Source organism: Scylla paramamosain, chromosome 36, assembly GCF_035594125.1.
Source record: "Scylla paramamosain isolate STU-SP2022 chromosome 36, ASM3559412v1, whole genome shotgun sequence".
NCBI lineage: Eukaryota > Metazoa > Arthropoda > Malacostraca > Decapoda > Portunidae > Scylla > Scylla paramamosain.
Genome location: NC_087186.1, coordinates 5,491,908 through 5,514,407, shown reverse-complemented (window position 1 = coordinate 5,514,407; position 22,500 = coordinate 5,491,908). Strand labels below are relative to the sequence as shown.

The following is a 22,500-nucleotide window of genomic DNA, read 5'->3' as shown; positions in this document are numbered from 1 at the left end:
TCCCTGAAATGTACTGTCTATTTCCTATTTCTTTCAGTTCATGTTGGAAGTTTTAGCAGGTTGGCTTCCTGTACACAAACACACACAAACATGTACAAACACAAGCAAGAATAGGGAAAAGGGAAAGCTGCGAAGAGAAAGGGATGCCGGGAGGAAACCTCTCTCACACACACACACACACACACACACACACACACACACACACACACACCTTTGCTTGTCACTGCACTTAAGTTTCTCTTTGATTTAAGTTCACTCCAGTGACTATCAGACCATCACATTGTAGAAGTATCAGTAGTAATGTTAGTGGTGGTGGTGGTGGTGGTGATGGTGTACGTGTGAGTGTGTGTGTGTGTGTCATTCCTTCACGATGATGATGCATCCTCACCACCATCACACTGAGAGAGAGAGAGAGAGAGAGAGAGAGAGAGAGAGAGAGGCATGGAGGCATTTCCTACTGAAGCTCAGGTAATGCAGTCACCTGGATTCACGTAAACAACACGTGGCATAATTGCATTCCAGGTAATGGCTGCCTGACGCCTGATACTTCACATAAACACGAGGTAAAGCTATCCCTTCACACTGACCTAATAATCCTCTGTCCTCTTATCTACACTGAGCACACGTCACTCAAGCAAAGCAGCAAACAATTACATACAAGAGATACAAAGCAAGACGAATATGAACTAGAAAAGTAATCAAATAACAAACATTTATCTACAAACAAGAGACAAAGAAAGACGAATATAAACGAAAAATAATCAGAGATATTTACAATCAAGAGACAGGCAAAGAAGACGAAAATACGCAGGAAAATTAATGAAATCAACAAACATTTACACACGTGGTTGCCAAAACAAGACGAAAATAAACAGAAAAAAAATAATGAATTAAGCAAATATTTACAAACTGGTTGACTGACAAAATGACATGAATACGAACTAGAAAAATCGTCAAACAATAGTTACAGACAGAAGACACAAATCAAGACGAATATGTATTGAAAAAAAGAAAAAAAAATAAAGGAAAATCAAACAAACATTTACAAGCAACAGGCAGACAAAGCAAGAACATGAATTGGAAATATAACACCAAATAACATCACATTTAAGAAGAAGAAGAAAAAGAAGAAGGTAATTCCAGTTAAGGTTTTGTATAGAAGGGAAAAAAAAATATCACGACATGAACAATATAAAAGTAAAAGCAAGAGGTAAAGGAAAGAAAAATAAAAAGAAATAAAAAAGGAAAGAAAAGAAAATCTAAGCGTAGTTTAGCAAGAGGATAGAACTACAACAATAAATATGAAAAAAGACAAAACGATACAGGAAACAAAGAAAAGAAAGGGGAAAATAACAACTGAACATGAGCTATTTAGTTCTTGATTTCGCCCCCTCCTTCTCGAACCTCATGTTGAATCACAGGAAGGAAGACAGACACTTAACAAACACTAAAGCGACAAAACCCAATCCTGACACACCAAAACACAGCTGGTAAGGTCAAACTGTGATGTGTCCACGCCTTCTACTTGTAAACTCGCATGTCTTCCTGTCTTACTGATGGCAAGCTGGTTTATTTGTGTTTACTTGATGGGATTTTGCTTTCATTTAGTGAGCCAAGTCATGTATTCAATGACGATTTTTTTTTTTTGTGAGGTATTGATAAATCTTAGTTACAGAGATTTACCAAGCTAGCTCGTATCTTATCTTAGGAATGAAAACACTCTCTCTCTCTCTCTCTCTCTCTCTCTCTCTCTCTCTCTCTCTCTCTCTCTCTCTCTCTCTCTCTCCTGATAAGATAATCACAGTAGCATAGCCTGATTTTCTTCTACCCCTTACATACGTTTCACTGCAGTTTCGCATATTACAAAACACGTGGTAATGCCAGATATAAATAATACTTCTTTTTTCCATTCGAATAACCATCTGAGATACTAGTGTAGAACCTGGTAGTGATGAGTTGTAAATTTATAAGCAAAACGTTCGCCCAAGTCAGCTGTCTAACACCTGGCATCGCCACCACTACCACAACCTTCTAGTCCACACCACGTTATCTCCTCCTAACACCACAACCACGGATATATACTCACCTTCTCATGCTGGGGAAGGGGCACCAGGTGTTAATCCTTGCACTATACGATACTCCTTGCACGGAAACACTAGGGAAATACAGATAAAAAGGGAGAAAGTACGTATCCACCATTAACCAAGCGCTTGCCTCCTCAACTGGCTGGCTCACCGGGGACTGATCTGCGCTAGTTTTCTTAACATTCATCACCTTTCACTATCAACTTTACTACTCTGATGCATTCCATGGGTTCCTTTTTCATTGTTTTATTTGTATGTTTGTCCTGTGTTAGGTTTTCGCCGTGTGTGATATGTAGTGAGGATAAATGATGGGGATAGTGTAATGCAGTAGCTATGTGGCACGTTCTGCTGACTCCATGAATTTTCCTGTTCCCCGTTTGAACTCCCTGCAGGTCAGACTTCTGGAATGTATTACAGGCTTGGTTACACGTGCATTCATAAAGGTAACATTATTTTTTAATCTATATTCGTTTTAAACAACATATTTTACTATCTTTTCTAGAAGTAACAATGCCTCAAATAATCTTGGTTTTTACGATTACAGGTATTTTGTTTTGGGTTTTATAGATGGTACACACACAGTTTATTAATTTCAGACAAATATCACTACTTACTTGACGCTAGGATAGAGTACATTCAATAATCAGTAATAATACATGTTTCTCTCGATTTTGCGTCTGGCAATTCCCTACTTGGCAACTCAATCAGCTGATTCCAATCTTGCCATTATCAGACATTTCTTGCTATTTTATTTGTTCCCGGCATAAAGCCTCTTCCCTCTCTTATAACTATTATGTTATTAGAACTACTACCACTACGAATGATAATAATAGGAATAAGTAGTATTAAAAATAACGATGACTAAAATTAGAAAAGTATTAAATAAAAATCATATTATGCTTATAAATATAAGGTTGTGATACTATAGCGGTAAGCCTTTTTAAGGCAGCAGCCATCCAAGTTCTATTGTCCTTATATACACGGCAGAACTTCCTACCATAACCACACATCTCGTGGTAGGCAAAGGTTAGGGGGTGTCCGTATAAGTCTTTTCCTGCTGTCTACCGGCATGCATTTCAAGTGAGGGAAACTCTTTCATGGGATGGAGGAAATAACACTTAAAATACTTCAATCCTTGCTTTATTTGTTATATGTTAATTCTGCACCTCTCTCTCTCTCTCTCTCTCTCTCTCTCTCTCTCTCTCTCTCTCTCTCTCTCTCTCTCTCATACAGACAAGGAAATAACATTGCCTTTAAGGTTTATTAAGAAATTCAGATATTAGGCACAAAATATACTATTTGTATGTATATCACTATAGAGCTTAAGCAGAGCACATCCAGCAAACTATAATAAATTATAATCAGATACAATTGGTGGAATAATCAAAAAATATAATTCGACCTTTCATCTGGTGTGACAAAATATAATTTGAGATTTTATTAGATATGACACAGACATAAAAAATAAAGACAGCCCAGCCAAATCTAGTGCCACACGGGGCCACCAAACCTTGGCTTAGTGGTGCCTGTGGAAGGTCACTCCGCACCATCCACATTTACTTGCGTGTGTGTGTGTGTGTGTCAAAATTCTAAAAATAAAAATTCATAATGGTATAGAAATGTATGCATTTCACCATATGTGTGTGTGTGTGTGTGTGTGTGTGTGTGTGTGTGTGTGTGTGTGTGTGTGTGTGTGTGACAAACTGACCAAGAAATATTACAAGGCATCAAATGAGTTACTGCTGGCAGTGCCCCGCGTTGTGCAGCATGGGAAAAGTAAGAAGTGTGACCCAGGGTGTGTTGCCGTGCAGTGCCAGGCGGCAGGACACCAATCCTACACCACTACTGCCTGACTTACTACCTGCAGTGCACTGGGGCGCCAACACAATCATGCAGTGGTTTGCAGCTTTGTAATGCTGGCTCTCATCAAAGGAGGGATCCTCACTAGTTATATGGAGAAGCTACATGGTCATATGACTGTAATAAGCCAGTGTTGACTGATTTATATAGACATTAATAAGTTATGTATCTATACAGTACAGTAAAATGGCACAACAGACACCTATGCATGAGCTCTTTTAAATTCTATCAAACACAATCTGAATATGCAAGTATATTTGCATAAAAAAAAAAAACTATTAACATTACCACAGGTTCCATGAACTCTATACATTATATCCTAAAATAATATGGATCAATCAAGAAAATCCAAAGTTTTATATTACAGTAAGCCATGTATCTTTTCGAAAGGAAACTGGTAACACCAAATTATCAGTCGTTTTTAAAATATAACTCAGTCATTCACAAATTATTGTTCAACATACACAACATCAATATGGGGCAAAGTAAACATACAAATATGAGCACAATTAGGAACAACACCTGCATTGAGTGCAATGATTAGTACACACAGTCAGCAAACTCATAATTCTACAAAACCCTGTAACATTAAAGAGACATCAGCAGTGCTTCAGTAAGTTCCCTACATGCTAAAATATTACATGTGGCTTCAGGTTACCATGGACTACACTACACTCATGGAGACGCCTTGAATTTGAAAACCCAAAGGCAATCTTCAGTAGTAAGTTGCTTCAGGGTGGTCTAGGCTACGAGTTATGTATTCCTTCCTAGCTTCATCAAAGTTATATATTAGGGATTTTGGTTAAGATTAAAATCACTCACAAGACCATACCTCGCTTGTTTCTCCTCTGTAATTTCAATATCTCTGCTGAAGGTTGGTCAAGAAAATATTTTGTGTACAAAAATAATGGCCAGTATTCTTTAGTTTTTTTTTTTTTTTTTTCCCCAAGGATAACGGGCATCTCAACATCTTATCTTAGTACAATTCATAATTTGGTTCTCAGCTTTGGTTGAAAATGTGCAAGCAGGAGCTACAGTAGTCTTATCACATAAGGGAAGGTGTGCTAAGGATTTAAGTATAATAAGTTAATGACTGTAATGACCTATATCTGGCTGACATAATTGATTAACCATCACTTGTGCTTGCTTATCATTCCCCACTACATTCTATTTGCAATAAATAAAGCAGGCATACATTACCTTGCTAAAACCAAATATACACTGCTACACATTCTACAAAAATACAAAATACAAAACCTGTCAAACTACCAGTATGTGAAGGAATCGTTTATAAGCCATGTTACTTGTACATATTTAACATGGCTTGTAGGTCATCCAGGATACTCTTCATATGTGCTACTTGGTAACAAAAATATTGGAAACTGTTGCTTGAAGAATCGTACCCTTCACTGGTGGTGTGATCCTGTGCCTGAGTTCCACACCATTGATCCGCAGCACCTCACCTATACACATGGTGGACGTGATCCAGCTACTCCATGCCCATTGTATGAGTGGTGGCTTTATCTGAACGGCTTACAATCCATGGCCTTGCTTTGCACAGATATATTCTTATGGGGTCATTAATGAGTAAGCTAAGTGGAATCCTGTCTTTCTCTTAGTGTATTCTTTGAAGCATAAAGGTTTTATTTAGGGAGTCACAGCAATCTCTTCCTCTAAAATATGAAGAAAACAAATCCTATCTGGGATTCCTTCAAGTGTATAAAGTTAATTAATGATATCTTACCAGATGCCACTTTATCACCAAACCTCTGATGGTCACTAATCAATCCCTCTATGCTACTTGTTAGTTAGATTTAAATTTTACACTACTGTATGTCATCTGAGTGGTTACATGACAAGAAACACTACTTCTACTTTTATGACAAGGTGAAAATTCATAAGCCAGCTTTTCTTACTGTAATTTACAACAATACCCTGAACAAAATCAGGAACACACCTAAGCTTGTAATCATATAATGATTATAACCTTTTTGGATTTTTCTAGCACAGCTCCCTCTGTCAATGGCAGCTAATGTGGTTGCTCATTAATCAGGCAGCTCTTAAAGCTTACAGAATACTATTACCCACTACCCCATTAACAAGCATCACCACTCCCCATGCACTCATTATAAAGAGCAGTTACACACCAACCTAAACATTAGTAGCAGGAGCACTTTGGTCTGAGGCCAGGTGACTGTGCTTCTGGCTGTGGAGGGCACCACTGGGATCACCACTAATTGGAACAGTAACTGTTCCGTCCACTGTCACTACCGTTGGGGAGCCACGGGTGTAAAGCTCTTCCTCTTCTTCTGCTGCCTCCTCCCCGGGACAGGGCTGAGGGGCTGGGGTGTTGATCTCTGCATTGATTGTCCGGACCTGCAGTGACAAACCGAAGCCTGGGTCAGCCTGATGCCAGGATCAAAAGGCACTGCTGATCCCTTTCATTCAAGGCAGATGCATCATTGCAAAGTTACCTATATTTCAATGTTATATTAATTGATGAGTTTTAAATATCACCAGTGATATTAAGGATCTGTTTCAATATTGAATGATGCAGGTAAATGACATAATACCTATGCAGCAGATGATCACTCATGAGGATGATCAGGATATCAATATGACTGAGGTCATTGCAAGCGATGGGTAGTATGTATATTCTTTTATAGATTTCTAGTTGGATAAACTAGAGAAAAATTACATGAAGCAATAGCTGAAAAGTTATTTCATGCACTGTCCTATTCAGACTTGCATAAAACATAATACTGTATGAGGAAATCTAATCTAAGCACAGTAGTACATACAAACTATCTGTAAAAAACATTCTTACCTAATCATGTTACTGTTTAAAAATCATGCATTCAAATGTATAAATTGTTACATACTGCCTACCTTTTACTCTTTACAAAATATTACTGAATACATTAAGTAATAGCCATTTGTTTACTTCATAGATCTAAAACCTGACTATGTGAAGTTGCTAGCAGGATGCTAAGAAAAGAGAGAACACTAGTAAGAAATGTGTCGAGGAAAGGCAGTAAAAAAAATGGATGAGATGACAACACTTGCACACGAGGGACAGAGGAAGTGTGGATCCTACAGCATGTCTGCATTTCATGTCAACTTTGTACATGAATGTGTGTGTGTGTGCATGTGTGTGTGTGTTTGTACAGTACCAACCTACAAGAAAAGAGCGCACACCACCGCACAGCCACTCCACATTTACAGCCATCCTTTCATTTATGTAGCCAGCCATCAGACATAATCACTCACAAGTCACTACAAGTGACTTTACAAATGAGAAATGGACGAGTCACCACACCACACAGCAACAGATTGACTGTCTTGGCCATTAACAAGTGAGAGAGGAGGAAAGCATGTGGGGGATCTTAGAGATCATTCAAAGAAGTCCAAAAGAGGAAAGGAAACTATTGATGACTGAGGCACCACATAAAACATTACCAATGCTGACAAGCATATGTAAAAGCCAAACTGACTCACTGATTTACCCAGAGTAAACTGCATATTGATTATTAGGATACAATATATTTTAAAAAGTTAAAATGGATCAGTTATACAACTTGGGGCAACCTGTACATCCAGGCAAAGACTTTATATTGCATCAATTTAACTTGGTCACTTTTGGATTATGCAAACTGTATTTAAGGTAAATATATTATTGGTTCAAAATAATTACATCATTCATAACCTCTAAGTTTTCTGGTAGAATTATTTAATGGTTGAAAACTGCTTACTTCAATTATAGATTTACTAGATTGCTATGTATAATGCATACATACATACACAGAATGCTTTAAGTTCTAAATCCACACAATTCATATGTCTTGCACAATCTGCCATTCCCTTGAACAAATCTTGACTTCAAAACTTGCCCCACTGATGTATCCTCCACAAAAGCACAGGAATATGATACAATACTATAGACAGTTTTCAGTCAAAACTGCAGAAGGAACAGCACAAACAGGCCAAAAATGTGAATTATGTAAAAAGAGAAAAGTTCGCCCCATATCTGCTAGCACTACTGAGCACCCAGCAAGCCACTCTCAGCCAGCCCCTGGCCCAAGGTGGGGCTGACCAGCACCGCCAGCACACAGCCCAAAGAACAAGCCAAGCCACACACAGCACCTTTCACTCGGGCTCCAGTCATTACCTTCTCAACAATTTCTAAGAAGTCTTTAAACTAGGTCACCAAGATGCTGGAAAAAAAATTTTTAATTAAGCATGTAATTTTCCTTTACCATTTGCAAAAGCACTAGTGAAAAAATTCTGAGTGGAAAAATTGGCATACCTCAGTCTGCAATGCAGTCTTTCCCTGGAATATGGATCAGTACTAAACAAAAATTGTCCCTGTATCCATTTGCACAGCATACAAACCAAACATGCATATATGGCTGAAGCCACACTTCCTCACCCCCCACACACCCACAATCCTCTGGAATCAAATCACACAGCTATCAACAGGTGAAGTGCAACCCAGAGTAAAAACACCAATTTTGTGTTGTATGTGTTACATGTTACAGACTTGTGTATTGTGTTTTTCTTCCTGCTGCTCTTGCTGCTGCAGAACTTCCCCTTCCCCAGTTTCATGAATGGACATCCCTGGTTCATCTGTCCCTTCCAGTACTGCAGACCCACTGCAACATGGATCTGCAGGCTCTTGGGTATTGCTCCGGGATTGGGAAGGCTCAGTCTGCCCACAAGGCAACAAAGTTAAGATTGTTAAGGAACCTTTGTTGTGATCCTCAAGCCATTTCTCTCCTAATGGAACTCTTTTTTTCTTCTAAAGACTGGCCTGAACCTCAACTTTCAATGTGTTAGTAATTGAGGATATGTTGGACGCACCTTCTGGTTCAGACTAAGACAGCCTAACTTTATAGGTGAAATGCAGAACGAGGGCTCAGTACCTGTAGTGAGTGCATGGTCTTGTGCTTCCCCTCAGCCACCAGTCTAACCGATCATATCATCCAACATGAATAACAACCTTTCTCATGCCAATGATGCACTTACATGGTGACTCAGTCAAAAAATAGCATACTGGACAGCATGGTGCTCAAATACATATGAATCACAAATACAATCAGGTAATAATAATAATAATAATAATAATAATAATAACAATAATAATAATAATAATAATAATAATAATAATAATAATAATAATAATAATAAAAACAATAATAATTATCATCAAGAACAAGCTTCAATGCTCATGGAGACATTAACCAGTATGACCACACCAGCAGCACATCCACCTGACAGCAGCAGGTTGTCCTCACCTTAGGCTGAGAATAGTCTTGGTAAAGGGATCCACTTCCTCTCATTGGGGCCTCACTCCCTAGGAAGCTTCCGTCATCATCCAGGGGCTGTGTTCCATAGCTGCGAGGGGGGCTGGCCACCCCCGATAAAGGAATAACTGGATTCCACCCCAGAGGGAGCGTCTCGCAACACAGATGGTACAAACTGGCATGCTACCTCTGTTGGCGAGGCGTCAGGGTCCAGTCCATCTTCACTCACAGAAGACACCTCCCCATTTGGTTGATCACTGCCAAATTCCTATCGGGATATGTAGTTTATAGTGCATGGAATGCAGTATTTTTTATTCATTTTTTATTTATTATTTCTTTTTAATTCATGGCTACTCTATTCTGATGAGTTCCCCAAGCAAAAAATAGCCAAAGTTACCAATAAGCACCCATCAAGAGCTATGACAGACAAGACTAAGTTCTCAAAGCTAACATCACACTTGGCAGTATGTATAATGTGGAATGAGATAAGCTTTGGTGGTTAAGGGATGCCTACCATCATTCTAACAATTATCTATTCATCTGTGCTTGAAAAAATCTGACCCCTTGGATGAAGCAATACATTCCATCATGTCTCTGCAGCTGTTAAGTTTTTAGTATTGTTTCCATACCTTATACTCCACAGGACTGAGCTCCTTGAACCAGTGCAGTGTGTTGTGCGTGACAAACACAAGGCAAGTGATTATCAGGAGTACTATGCTGTATATAGTGAGGTCTTTCTTCAGCCCCTGTCTCAGCAAGGAAAAGAAGAGGAGGCTTAGCTGTAGACAAACTATGGACACTATCACAAAGTTAATGGCAGTAGTATGGATCTTCTTGCTGATGACAGATCTTCCATAAGCAAAGTAGATGTTGTATTTGTCCACAAGATGCTTGAATATCATGTAGAGTGTTCCTGTTCAGAAAGCAAAATGTATTCAGTAAAGAGAAAAGAAATCATGCCATAAAGTAAGTCCTAAAATGTCTTTTTAATGTAAACTTTTTTTTATAGCAAATGTGAGATGGCATTCAAGAAAAACTGTAAGAAAAGATCATAGATAAATACAACACTAATAATGAAACAGATCATATCCTCTTGAACCTCACCCCGCCTGTGATATATAACTCTGGGTTAAATTTTATACATTACTTCCTAAGAGAAGACAGATCAAAGCACCAAATTCTCACCGAAGGGAGTGATGAGAGGACAGGACACAGAGTAGATGATGGTCATGGCGAAGATCAGCATCATCCAGGCATACTGCACACCAAAGGGGAACTCATACAAGATGGCCTGTCTCACACTGGCTGTCTCGGCCTGGGACCTGTCATGATGCAGAGGGTTATGTCAACACTACTTTATAAGGGAAGAAAGTAAAAACTAATACATACTATAATCTAAATGAGTTATAACAGCCTTTTGTAAATTAAACTTGTGCTATTCCTAATGCATATATTCCTTGTATGGATTTCTCTAACAAAATCTAGTGACAGGAAAGTGAAGCCAACCGAAAATCACTCAGGCCTTGGTAATCAGAAGGATTTGGGGGACTCACCGGGACAGGCCAAGCCGCAGGATGTACATGAAAAGCTCAGGAAAGCGAATCAGCTCCAGAGAAGTGCCAATAAAAGCTGAAGTGATGACATAGTTGATGAAGAAAGCGCCATTGTCAGGCAGGAAGATACACTCCCAGCGAAAGGTCTCATTCTGGGGTCTGAACATCATCTCCGCAAAACCTTTAGCACTGGTGGAAGAAAAAACACACACACACACACACACACACACACACACACACACACACACACACACACACACACACACACAAACACACACACACACACACACAAACTTTTTTACATATTAAGAAAATATTATACCTCCTTTAACAATTTAAGTGACATAAAATAGGAATTTTAAGTGTCTATCATATTACAGTAAAATCCCTCTCATCCGGCATTCGAGTATCCGGCACATTTTTCCCCGAGCCTTAAAATCAATAAAAAATCAATGTGTACTCATAAAATCGATTAAAATTCCCGCGCGAGGCATACTTTGTCCCCTCGCCACCAGAGCGCACTGCTTCGCGCCACCCGCGGCCCACTGCACTGTGTTTACTCAGTGACTCAGTCCCACGTGTGCACTGTTTATCGCTTGACGCCTTCATCATGCCTAAAGTTGTAGAAAAGAGGAAGCGTGTTGTGCTTACACTTAAGCAGCTGATCAGATCAGCTGCTGATTAAGATCGGCTGATCTTTGTTATGGTAAGATGCATGAGTGTAGGGTGGTGATTGTGGACATTTCACTTCTATTCAAGTATCCGGCAATATTCAAGTATCCGGCATGTCGGCGGTCCCATTGATGCTGGATAAGAGGGATTTTACTGTATATAATATATTGCACAAGAAATATTGTAATTCAAAATATATTCAAAACAAGTCAAACCAATGATATGGATAATATGAAGAGAGAGAGAGAGAGAGAGAGAGAGAGAGAGAGAGAGAGAGAGAGAGAGAGAGAGAGAGAGAGAGAGAGAGAGAGAGAGAGAGAGAGAGAGAGAGAGAGAGAGAGAGAGAGAGAGGGAGAGAGAGAGAGAGAGAGAGAGAGAGAGAGAGAGAGAGAGAGAGAGAGAGAGAGAGAGAGAGAGAGAGAGAGAGAGAGAGACCCTCCTCCTGCTGACTAACCTGGTGAGGCCAAGGGATGGCAAGATGATGACCATAAAGAGAAGGAAGATGAAGGTCTTCCTCATGATGGAATGGTTCTGGACGGAGCGTGTCCAGTGACTCATGAACTGGTCTGAGTACGACCACAATGACGGGCATGAGGGCGGCCATGATCCACAGCAGCAGGGTGGGGAAGAACTCAGACAGCAGTGGGCTCTGAAATGCCAAAATGCATCACATTCAGTTGTTCTGTGTTCTATGAAGCTGAAAGAGAATTAAAAATATAGCAAGAACTCTCATATAGAAAGAAAAGGTATTTACATGTTACTGATATCAACTAGAGTAAATCTATGGAAAAGACAGTCTTTTTTATCTTTACAAACAAAATTATCTTACATGTGTTTCATGTATGTGTTGATCAAGAATCTTAAGCTTTATGTGGTTGTTCCAAAGATCAAACTTCTGATTTTCTATCTCTGAGAGACTTTCAATAATTCAAAACTCTTTCTATTTCACACAGCCAATTTTTCAAAGAGTTGCACCTTACCATAGTATAAAGTTTTCCCTGGATTGGAAGGAGATCAAGGCTGTTGATGACCACAGCTGGTGTGGTGAGGAAGAAGAGAATCACAAAGAGGATGATGTTGATGATCACTGCCTTCAGCCACCAGTGACGGTTAGTGACAGACAAGTTGGCCCTGGGAAGAAAGAATCATTTTTAGTAGATTACACCATTTCAAACAGCTCCAACAAATCCTTCATGGAAAATCAAATTCACACATATGTCAAATAATTTGAGTATACACCACTATACTTTAACTGCCACTACTACTACCTACTGCTATTATAATCATCCCTAATTGACAGGGTTGCACATCTCACCAGTAAATATCCTCAGGTGAAGGGGCAACTCGGATGAACCAGTTGTAGGGCTTGAGTTCACTTGAGACCGAGGAGGCAGGAATGTTGCGGGAAGCAGTCACACTTGTTCTTGTGGTCACGAAGGACTTTATTGGCGTTCTCAATGCTGTCGAAGGTGAGGAATGCTACACCTGTTGGTCTCTGCAGTGCCTTCACTTTTTCATTCTCAACTTCACCACTCAGTCGCATTTCCTCTTCACCATAGAACTCAATAGCATCAACCTGGTAAAGAAGATACACATGGTAGTAATCCTGATAATATTCAAGTAAGCTATGTATGGAGAATGTTATGTAGAAGCAAAATAAAAATGCTATTTTCAGTACTTGGTACTGAAAAACTCACTGTAGGACAGCCAAATATATCACAGCAGCCACAGATGACACCACACTTGTAGGGCCGCATGTCCAGTCTCCTGTTAGTCTCCTTCAGGTAAGCCTCACAGTACAGCCGGGCATTACGTGCCACCTCCCTGCATAACAAACATCACAAATTTTCATTACTCTTTCTAACTCTGCTGTGTTAAAATCAGAGTCCAGCACTGGATGTGTTGGGCCCATGTTGTTAAAAAAGAAGGATTGGACTAATATTACTTTTCCCCACAACCATTCTTTTTAAAGAAGCAAACATCTTATCACTAAATTGGCAAAGCAGATTACATACTTGCAAATATGATTAGCCACTCAAGCTTGCCTTTAATACTAACTCTGCTCCCTTCAGCATGGGAAAGATATAACTAATGACACAAATAACACACTTCAATAAGACATGTACAAGACAACAGCTTCATGCAAGTACTTCTGGGTTATTCTTATATTCAGTAAACCTGTACTACAAAATAGTGGTTAACAACTGCAAATAATATTTCCTTGAGTACATTACCTTTCTTTGTCATACTCAATCAGGGACTTTATGTCATAGGCAAACTGCACATCTTGTACCTCCAAATCTGGGTAAGCTTCCCTGGAAATTTCAAATGTGCAAATCGAGGGAACACTGATTATAATAATTAAACTCTTTCTTGGCAGCAATGTTATAAATGAAACTCAAGTATACATCATCATCAACATTACCACTCTATCTCAACAAAAACCTTATTTGGAAAGATATGTAATACTGAAGAACTCAGCACTTTCTAAACCCATCACAAAAGATTTCACCATCATTAAGATATCATGTTTACACTTTGATCTAAGCTTGTACATTGAATAATAACAGGACATGCTTTAGAGTACAGCAACACATGGAGAGCTTACTGGAAGTGTTTGAGAATGGTATCCTTGTGACAAGCTCTGCGGGGCACTCGTGTTATCATGAGGGTCCTGGAGGCACTGGTGGTCACCTCCTTCAAGTCAAGCTTCTTAGAGAACCTCCTGGTGAACACAATACCCAAAGGCAAGAAAAGGAAGGCCAGGGTGACATGGATCCACATCAGTCTTGACCTAGAGAGAGAGAGAGAGAGAGGAGAGAGAGAGAGAGAGAGAGAGAGAGAGAGAGAGAGAGAGAGAGAGAGAGAGAGAGAGAGAGAGAGAGAGAGAGAGAGAGAGAGAGAGAGAGAGAGAGAGAGAGAGAGTCATTAGTGTTTTCAAATCCTACAAGACAAAATAAATCCAAACGTGAAGAACTTCTGCCAATGCTGTAACTTTCAAAGACTACATTATCTCTTCACAACAGCTCCATTGGGGTATCACTCTATAGTTTATTTCAGCTCCAGCCAAGTAATTACACTTCATCACTTGACTGACAATCTTTTCAATCCCAGTAACACCACTACTCTTGCAGACTTACTGTGGGTTGAGATTGGCCATGGTGGTGTGGCCAAACTCTTTCTTTCCTCCCTCCAGTGTGCCCTGAAAGTTGATGGGCAGGACAATGGAGATGCTGATGATGCACACAATCACCAGGTAAATAACAATGTGCCGCTGGAAAGACAAGTACTGCACTGCATCTCTTCCACTCTTTGCCAGGATTTGTTCATCTCTGTAAAGGGGAATGTTGCACAGTAACAGGATGAAATTGAAGGATGGATCTCACATTACATTGCTGAGATAGCGAGATGAACGAATGAATGCTGTGAGAAACGGGTTATGTACTATGTATTTAATTTGACAACGTATGATCTTGTTATGGTATCACAACTAAATAAATTTACAGTTTTATACTATCTGTAATGCTTAGATAAAATGAAACCTCAATTTTACAAAAAAAATGTTCTGCTACATTCAGGCTGTGTTCATATGAAGTGTTCTCACACACAACATCTACAATGCAGTAAATGACACAGTTCTACCCATGAAGTGTTCTCAGCTGCTACATTTGAGACATGTTAGGGGAGTTCACTATAACCATGGATGAGGATGAATTATCTTCCCCATGAGACTGCATGGACTGGGATCACCATGGCAATGTGCACTCACTCTTCTCATTGCTAGCATCACAAGCCACCAAGCTAATGAAGTACCAGGCAAGCAGCAAGGGATAAAAAATAGTGTTTTTGTGTAAGAACAGAACTGTATGGTGCCAATGGTGAAGCCTTTCATATATAACAAATGTTTACATGATTCTGGAAAGGACTGGCATACATAGCAAATACTTACTTGATCTTGAAAAGAGCTGGAATCCATGAGAAGTAACCTTTGTCTAACTGCAAGTTGAACTCCAGTGAAGAGACTGAGTCCACCTCTGCTGCCATTTTCCCAGTGTCTGACTCTTGTCCATAGAACAGCTGCGTCCACCTTCATTCCCGGCATACAATGGGGGAAGAAAGAGGAAGTGTTATCAATATTCCCCCATGATGTTATTATTGAGATTATGATGCACATGTATCTTGTTTTCAGTTCATTACAGATCAAGAAGTATGAAAGTGCACATGCTCAATGAGAAAACACCACAAAGTAGAGAGAGGAAAAAGTAATCCCAAGGTTTTATCACTATGTTAGTTTTCTGATATTTCACAAAGATACGTACATTGTTAGCAGCATCACCATAGAACCAGCCAACCAACCCAATGACACACACACACTCACACACACACACACACACACACACACACACACACACACACACACACATGGAGGCACACAAACACAGACACACACAAACATAAACAAAATTCAAACATACACCAAAATACCAGAATACATGTTGGCACCTACACATTGTACTGACTGAATCCAAGGTTCTTTATTCTGAAACAAAAAAAGTAAAAAATACCAGAGAATAAATAAGTATTAAGATCACACTAATGGCTCATGCTGGGAAGGTTTGCAAATAATAGAACAAAGCTATGAGATCAACAAACCAAAGTAATCAAAGCTATATACTTATCCATAGAGTGAACATGAGACAATCAACACAGCAAATGCCAGAGTAATTACAATAAAAGGATAAATTTTCATGGAGATCTACGAAAATATATATTTAACATTAACAGGTTTCTAATAAAGAAGAATACATGTAGTGGAAACTACTGATAATTCAATGCAATGACAAGATAAAAATACAACTATTTACTTACACATAATAGTAATAGTCATTGTTCCTTCTAATGCCCAAAAAAGTATATCATAAACATCGTAAGTGGCAGAAAAATAAGTAGCCAACATAATAAAAGATATCCTTGTATGATCACCTATGCTCCACAAAATGCTACCTCATATTCAGCTTATATATTTATCAAGATATTCATCTTTCTCTTCTTGTATACTGTAACCATAAATGAGCAGTTTTCATCTCCACCACATTAACTTTTAAACAATGGATGGGAGACAAGAGGCTTATTTATTCAGCTGTACAGATTTTGCTCTGACTTGTAACTTTGGCTTCTAGAAGGAGTAATAACTCATTATTTCAATCAATACCATACTCATAATGCATAAAACGCACAGCAAAACTCCAAGTCATTACTCAACTTGAAGAAACACAGATCAAATATACTTAGAAAAAGAGAGGCAAACAACTGGCCACAATGCCATGGAGATGGATGCAAAAGGAAGCTGAGATGAGGCTTGCCACAAAGCTGGGGCACACGAGCCTGTCTGCCATGGCTACCAGCAGTGCCCGTAACTCACCGACTCTCGTACTTCTGCACCAGAGCCAGCCGCCCATAGTTCCACGCCTTTTTCCTCAGTACAGTGAACAGGGACAGCAGCAACTGAAAGAGAGAGTCAAAGCAATTCCTAAGTTTTTGCATATTAACTAAGCAGTACATTTCTTGAAGTAATGACTCAGTGTTGCAGCTGTACACTGAATGAACTTCAAATGTCTGGCTGAAGTCTAACTGGTATCCTATGGTACTATTTAGAATATGATGATTCATCACCTAGACATCTGGTGCCATGAAATCTCAAGTATAATAATCAATCATGATGAGGGCATAAGTGATATTTTATAAAATGAAACATAAATTTATAGATTGCAGAATACTCTACCATGAAAATTATTTAGAACCAACCAGCATATTTTCATAGTGTTTGTACTATTTTACAAAGGAATTCATCCCCCTAATAGCTGTCAAAATCCTCTCTAGATTTTTACTTCATGCCTATACAATAACACAAGGTAAGGTGTTAACTTACAAGCCACGCAAGGACGTTAATGAGCAAGTTTTCTGGGATGCCTTCATAGCCAGTGTGTAGCCAAGATGTCTTGTTCTGAGTGACATACTGGTTACAGCTGTGTTTATCTGGCTGCCACAATTGCTCGTTCAGCTCAAGGTCTGTCTCATTGGGTGCAAGTGTTGTCTGAGCAAAGGAGAACTCCATTGGTGTCCCCATCTGAAAAGAAAACATTTGAAAAATTACTTACCTTTACTCTATTTTCTACCAGCAGCTCAAGCAGAGTATATATTCATGGAAGCAGCCTCAAGTTGGCAAAGTAACATAGTGTTACTCGAGTACATCTGTGAACATTTATTGGAATCGCACATTTTCTTGATGTATACAACCCTGATTTCAGTTCCTTAAAATAATCTAGTCTTCTCAAAAGTGTAACATGTCACAGCTGTACATGAACTCCAAAAAATTCACATGCGTTTCTTTTCAGAACAGCAAAATATGTATTTCATCATATATGCTGACCTGAGTATTAGGTTCTTCCTTCTCACAAAAATTACATATAAAATTGTCCTCATGCAGACAATATGTATCACTGTGAAGCACTTTCTGTACCTACTGGCTCTTTTAAGACTTACTGAGCGACTGCCACAAGTAAGTCAGATCAGCTAGGTGGTCCCACGTGATAGCTAACAAAGACTCATGACACAGCACAACATGCTCTGTCTCCCCCAACTGCTACTACCAAGCCATACTTCATGGCTGACTCAAACTTTACTTCTAAAGGGCAAATTATCTTGACGTCTAAAAATTTACTCAATTAAAAGGGAAAATGTAATTCTTTGAATTACATTTGATCTTTTACTGAAAAGTTTATTTTTTTTAATTTAAAAAAATCAATCAATCAATGTGTATTCCAGCTATCTAATCCAAATAAAGCATATGAATATCCTGTGTATTGCTTGCATCATCATTATGACAAAAACAATGCAACATGATCATACAGCTTGATACCTGTCACCCACGTGACAAGACTGACTCATGTGGCCTTGCAAGTCTTTAAATAAATTACTTATACACAAGGAAAAAAAAGTTTACTTCATAAGCCATGCATCACCATGAAATTACTTCATGAGAAACAGACCAAGAATCATGAATGATGAGCTGAGGGAAAGGATGGGAATTTAATTGACTGGTCTGCTAGTTATAAAAGACAGACCAAAGTGGTATGGGTGCATAGAGGGGATGGTGGAGAGTGACTAAGTGGGAACTGGAGAAACTTTAAGATACAGACCTTAGAAAACTTGGCATGTACAAGAGAGCCACCTGGCCAGAGACCTGTCCTTACTAGATAGTTGCAGTGCTACACTCAATTCGTCATGAGGCTAAAGGACATAACTGTAATGTAGCAATGTTCTAGCAGTGTGCTGCTCCAGTAACAACCAATCTGCTGTTCAAAGGGAGGTGCTGATCATGGCAGCTCCTTATCACCATCAAACTCCTAACAATAACATGAATACAGGTGTAAAGCAGCAACATTTTATCCCAAGTTCAGTACGTTCAATTTCCACCATGAGATATGTAACCTAAAATTTCACAACTTATTAATTCATAGTATTATATGCAGTACATGGAAGAAATGGCAGTGCATACATTTGAGTTTTCTAAGTTATGTAGTGACCATGAACATTCTGTTTCTCTACTTATTCATTAGCCCATATTCCTCTGCTGCAGACAACACTGGACTGAAACATTATTAATCATGATGACCCAAGGGATCACTGAGATACACAGTCTATAAGCAATTAATAAACAGATACTGCGTATGTATTGCAACATCTTGTTTGCTCAATATGTAGCATATAAAACTGCAAAAGTAATATGTTTGAGAAATAGCTACACTCCCAGATTTGCTTTTCACTATATCCAACCTGGTACAGGCTGTCAGGCTTGCTGGGACGCAGACCCGTTATCGTGAGAGCATGGCATGAGTCATTATGACGTGATGTGAGGGAACTGTCATCGTCCTTCACGGGAATACCCTATTGAAACATAACTCCTTGCACACACCTAATTAACAGCAACTTTGCAACACATGCACATTTCCGCTCTGGGTTTGGGTAAAGAAAAACCAAAGCAGTCCGAAGACCCCAGACAGTCACTCCTGTACCCTCACGCGTGGCACTTAGCACCCCACACGGCACTCCAGGCACCCTACCTTTGCCTCACCCACCACATGTACACCAATACCACACCCACCACCTCTACTTCCCACCTCCAAGACTGAATAATTAAGGAGAGGATGGTAAACAGTGGTGTGAGCAGGCCAGCTGGTGCTTACCTCCCCTGCCTCTCCTCCGCCCGTCGATAAACAAACCCTGCCAGCTGATCCTCTCTGACACCTGCCTGCCTCTCACCACTTTCGCGAATATCTCCTATACCTTTCCTTGCCCTACCCTCAAGCTGCTACGTATTTGTCAACAGAAAATCATACGAAAAATAGGTGGTTTTTTAAGTAGATAACGTTAGTCTGTTGCCTCTCAACATCAGGTTTTTGTGTGTGATATTGGCTGCAGGCTACCGTGGGGGTCATGTGATCCGCGGAGCTAAATTTTTTGTTTCCCTTTGTCTTACGAAACAATTCCACAAGGATTTCCACATTCCCATTCTTCTCTAAAAAATAGTCTTGTAATTTGCTCCTATTGCTAGTGATATATATATATATATATATATATATATATATATATATATATATATATATATATATATATATATATATATATATATATATATATATATATATATATATATATATATATATATGCAAGAAATGAGCAAAGAGAGAGGAGAGCACTACATTTCTATGTCTTGTACGATAATATGTGGTGCGTACGATAATTTGCCGGAATGCATGTTACATAATACTCTACGTATTATTTCTATTTATTTATTTTTTTATGTATGCATGTTACATGACATACATTTATTTTATATAAAATGCAATATATATATATATATATATATATATATATATATATATATATATATATATATATATATATATATATATATATATATATATATATATATATATATATATATATATATATATATATATATATATATTACAACAAAGGAATCCACTACCAGTAACAGAGAAAATAGATGACAGATACACGTACACAGTGAAATACGATTATTTGAGGTTGATTGTAGGAGGAGTGATGCTACACCCCAGACTGGACAGATAGAGGTGTGGGGGGGGAGGATGTCGGAAGATAGTGTGTGGTTGTGGGATGAGTGATATATATATATATATATATATATATATATATATATATATATATATATATATATATATATATATATATATATATATATATATATATATATATATATATATATATATATATATATATATATATATATATATATATAGATAGATAGATAGATAGATAGATAGATAGATAGATAGATAGATAGATAGATATAGATATAGATATATTTTTTTTTATGTAGGGGGACAGCGGCCAAGGACAACAAAATTATAATAATAAAAAGATCCACTGAGGTGCCGGTCCCCGAACAGAGTCAAAAGCGGTCGTCAAAAATTAAAAGATAAGTGTCTTGAAACCTTCTTGAAAGAATTCAAGACATAGGAAGGAGGAAAGAAAGAAGCAGGAAGGAAGTTCCAGAGTTTACCAGAGCAAGGGATGAATGATTGAGAATACTGGTTAACTCTTGCATTAGAGAGGTAGGCAGAATAGGGAAGAGAGGAAGAACGAATCTTGTGCAGCGAGGCCGTGGGAGGAGAGGAGGCATGCAGTTAGCAAGATCAGAAGAGCAGTTAGTATGGAAATAGCGGTAGAAGATGGCAATAAATGCAACATTGCGGCGATGAGAGACAGGCTGAAGACGGCTAGTTAAAGGAGAGGAGTTAATAAGATGAAAGCTTTTGGTTCCACCTTGTCTAAAAGAGAGGTATGAGTTAAAACACCCCATACATGTGAAGCATACTCATAAGAACATAAGAACATAAGAAATAAGGGAAGCTGCAAGAAGCCACCAGGCTTACAGGTGGCAGTCCCTGTATGAAATATATTTACCCATTTCCACCCATCATCCCCATCCATAAACCCGTCTAATCTTCTCTTAAAGCTCCCTAATGTCCTAGCACTAACAACATGATTACTGAGTCCGTTCCACTCATCTACCACTGTATTTGAGATCCAATTTCTTCCTATCTCTTTCCTAAACCTAAATTTTTCGAGCTTGAACCCGTTATTTCTTGTTCTACCCAGGTTGCTGATCCTAAGAATTTTGCTTACATCCCCTTTGTTATAATCCTTATACCACTTGAAGACTTGTATTATGTCCCCTCTTAACCTGCGTCTCTAAAGAATGTAAATTTAACAGCTTCAGTCTCGCCTCGTAAGGAATACTCCTCATCCCTTGTATCCTTTTAGTCATTCTTCTCTGTACTGATTCTAATAGACCTATATCTTTCCTTTAATGTGGGGACCAGAACTGCACTGCGTAGTCTAAATGAGGTCTGACCAGCGCCAAATATAACTTAAATATTATCTCCGGCCTTCTACTTTTAACACTCCTTTTAACATGGACGGATAAGGGCCCTTTACAGAGTTAACAGCTGGTGGGGACGAGGGGATGAGAAAAACTGGCAGGGACGACTCAGAACACCTAACTTCATAAAGGCTGTTTTAGCAAGAGATGAGATGCGAAGTTTTCAGTTTAAAATTATAAGTAAAGACAGACCGAGGGTGTTCAGTGTAGAAGAGGGGGACAGTTGAGTGTCAATGAAGAAGAGGGGATAGTTGTCTTGAAAGTTGTGTCGAGTTGATAGATGAAGGAATTGAGTTTTTGAGGCACTGAACAATACTACGTTTGCTCTGCCCCAATCAGAAATTTTTGAGAGATCAAAAGTCAGACGTTCTATGGCTTTCCTGCGTGAACTGTTTACTTCTTAACCTTAATCTGAAGGTATGTAATCTACGTTTGCTTGTTTGCTTTGCTAATAAAATGAAAAAAGGTAAAAAGAAAAAAAAGATAGTATATATATATATATATATATATATATATATATATATATATATATATATATA

General features: G+C 38.6%; 2 protein-coding genes across 3 annotated transcripts in view; both read right to left on the bottom strand.

Annotated features, from left to right (window-relative positions):
- Positions 1 to 2,466, bottom strand: part of LOC135090854 (serine/threonine-protein kinase VRK1-like) — a 38,159-nt gene extending 35,693 nt beyond the window's left edge. For both annotated transcript variants that reach the window (XM_063987960.1, XM_063987966.1), the window contains exon 1: positions 2,087 to 2,466. The gene's annotated coding sequence lies outside the window, so the exon portion shown is untranslated. The remainder of the gene's footprint in view (positions 1 to 2,086) is intronic.
- Positions 2,467 to 3,331: 865 nt separating this feature from the next.
- LOC135090853 (CSC1-like protein 2) overlaps positions 3,332 to 22,500 on the bottom strand; it is a 22,156-nt gene continuing 2,987 nt past the window's right edge. The window contains 18 exon segments of the mRNA XM_063987958.1: positions 3,332 to 6,320; positions 9,239 to 9,515; positions 9,877 to 10,160; positions 10,433 to 10,569; positions 10,801 to 10,989; positions 11,927 to 12,048; positions 12,050 to 12,121; positions 12,453 to 12,603; positions 12,788 to 12,879; positions 12,881 to 13,048; positions 13,170 to 13,296; positions 13,707 to 13,787; positions 14,081 to 14,266; positions 14,613 to 14,804; positions 15,422 to 15,559; positions 15,980 to 16,012; positions 16,895 to 16,977; positions 17,402 to 17,599. Of these exon segments, the coding sequence (XP_063844028.1) occupies positions 9,315 to 9,515; positions 9,877 to 10,160; positions 10,433 to 10,569; positions 10,801 to 10,989; positions 11,927 to 12,048; positions 12,050 to 12,121; positions 12,453 to 12,603; positions 12,788 to 12,879; positions 12,881 to 13,048; positions 13,170 to 13,296; positions 13,707 to 13,787; positions 14,081 to 14,266; positions 14,613 to 14,804; positions 15,422 to 15,559; positions 15,980 to 16,012; positions 16,895 to 16,977; positions 17,402 to 17,599 (2,454 nt within the window). The 3' untranslated portion in view covers positions 3,332 to 6,320; positions 9,239 to 9,314.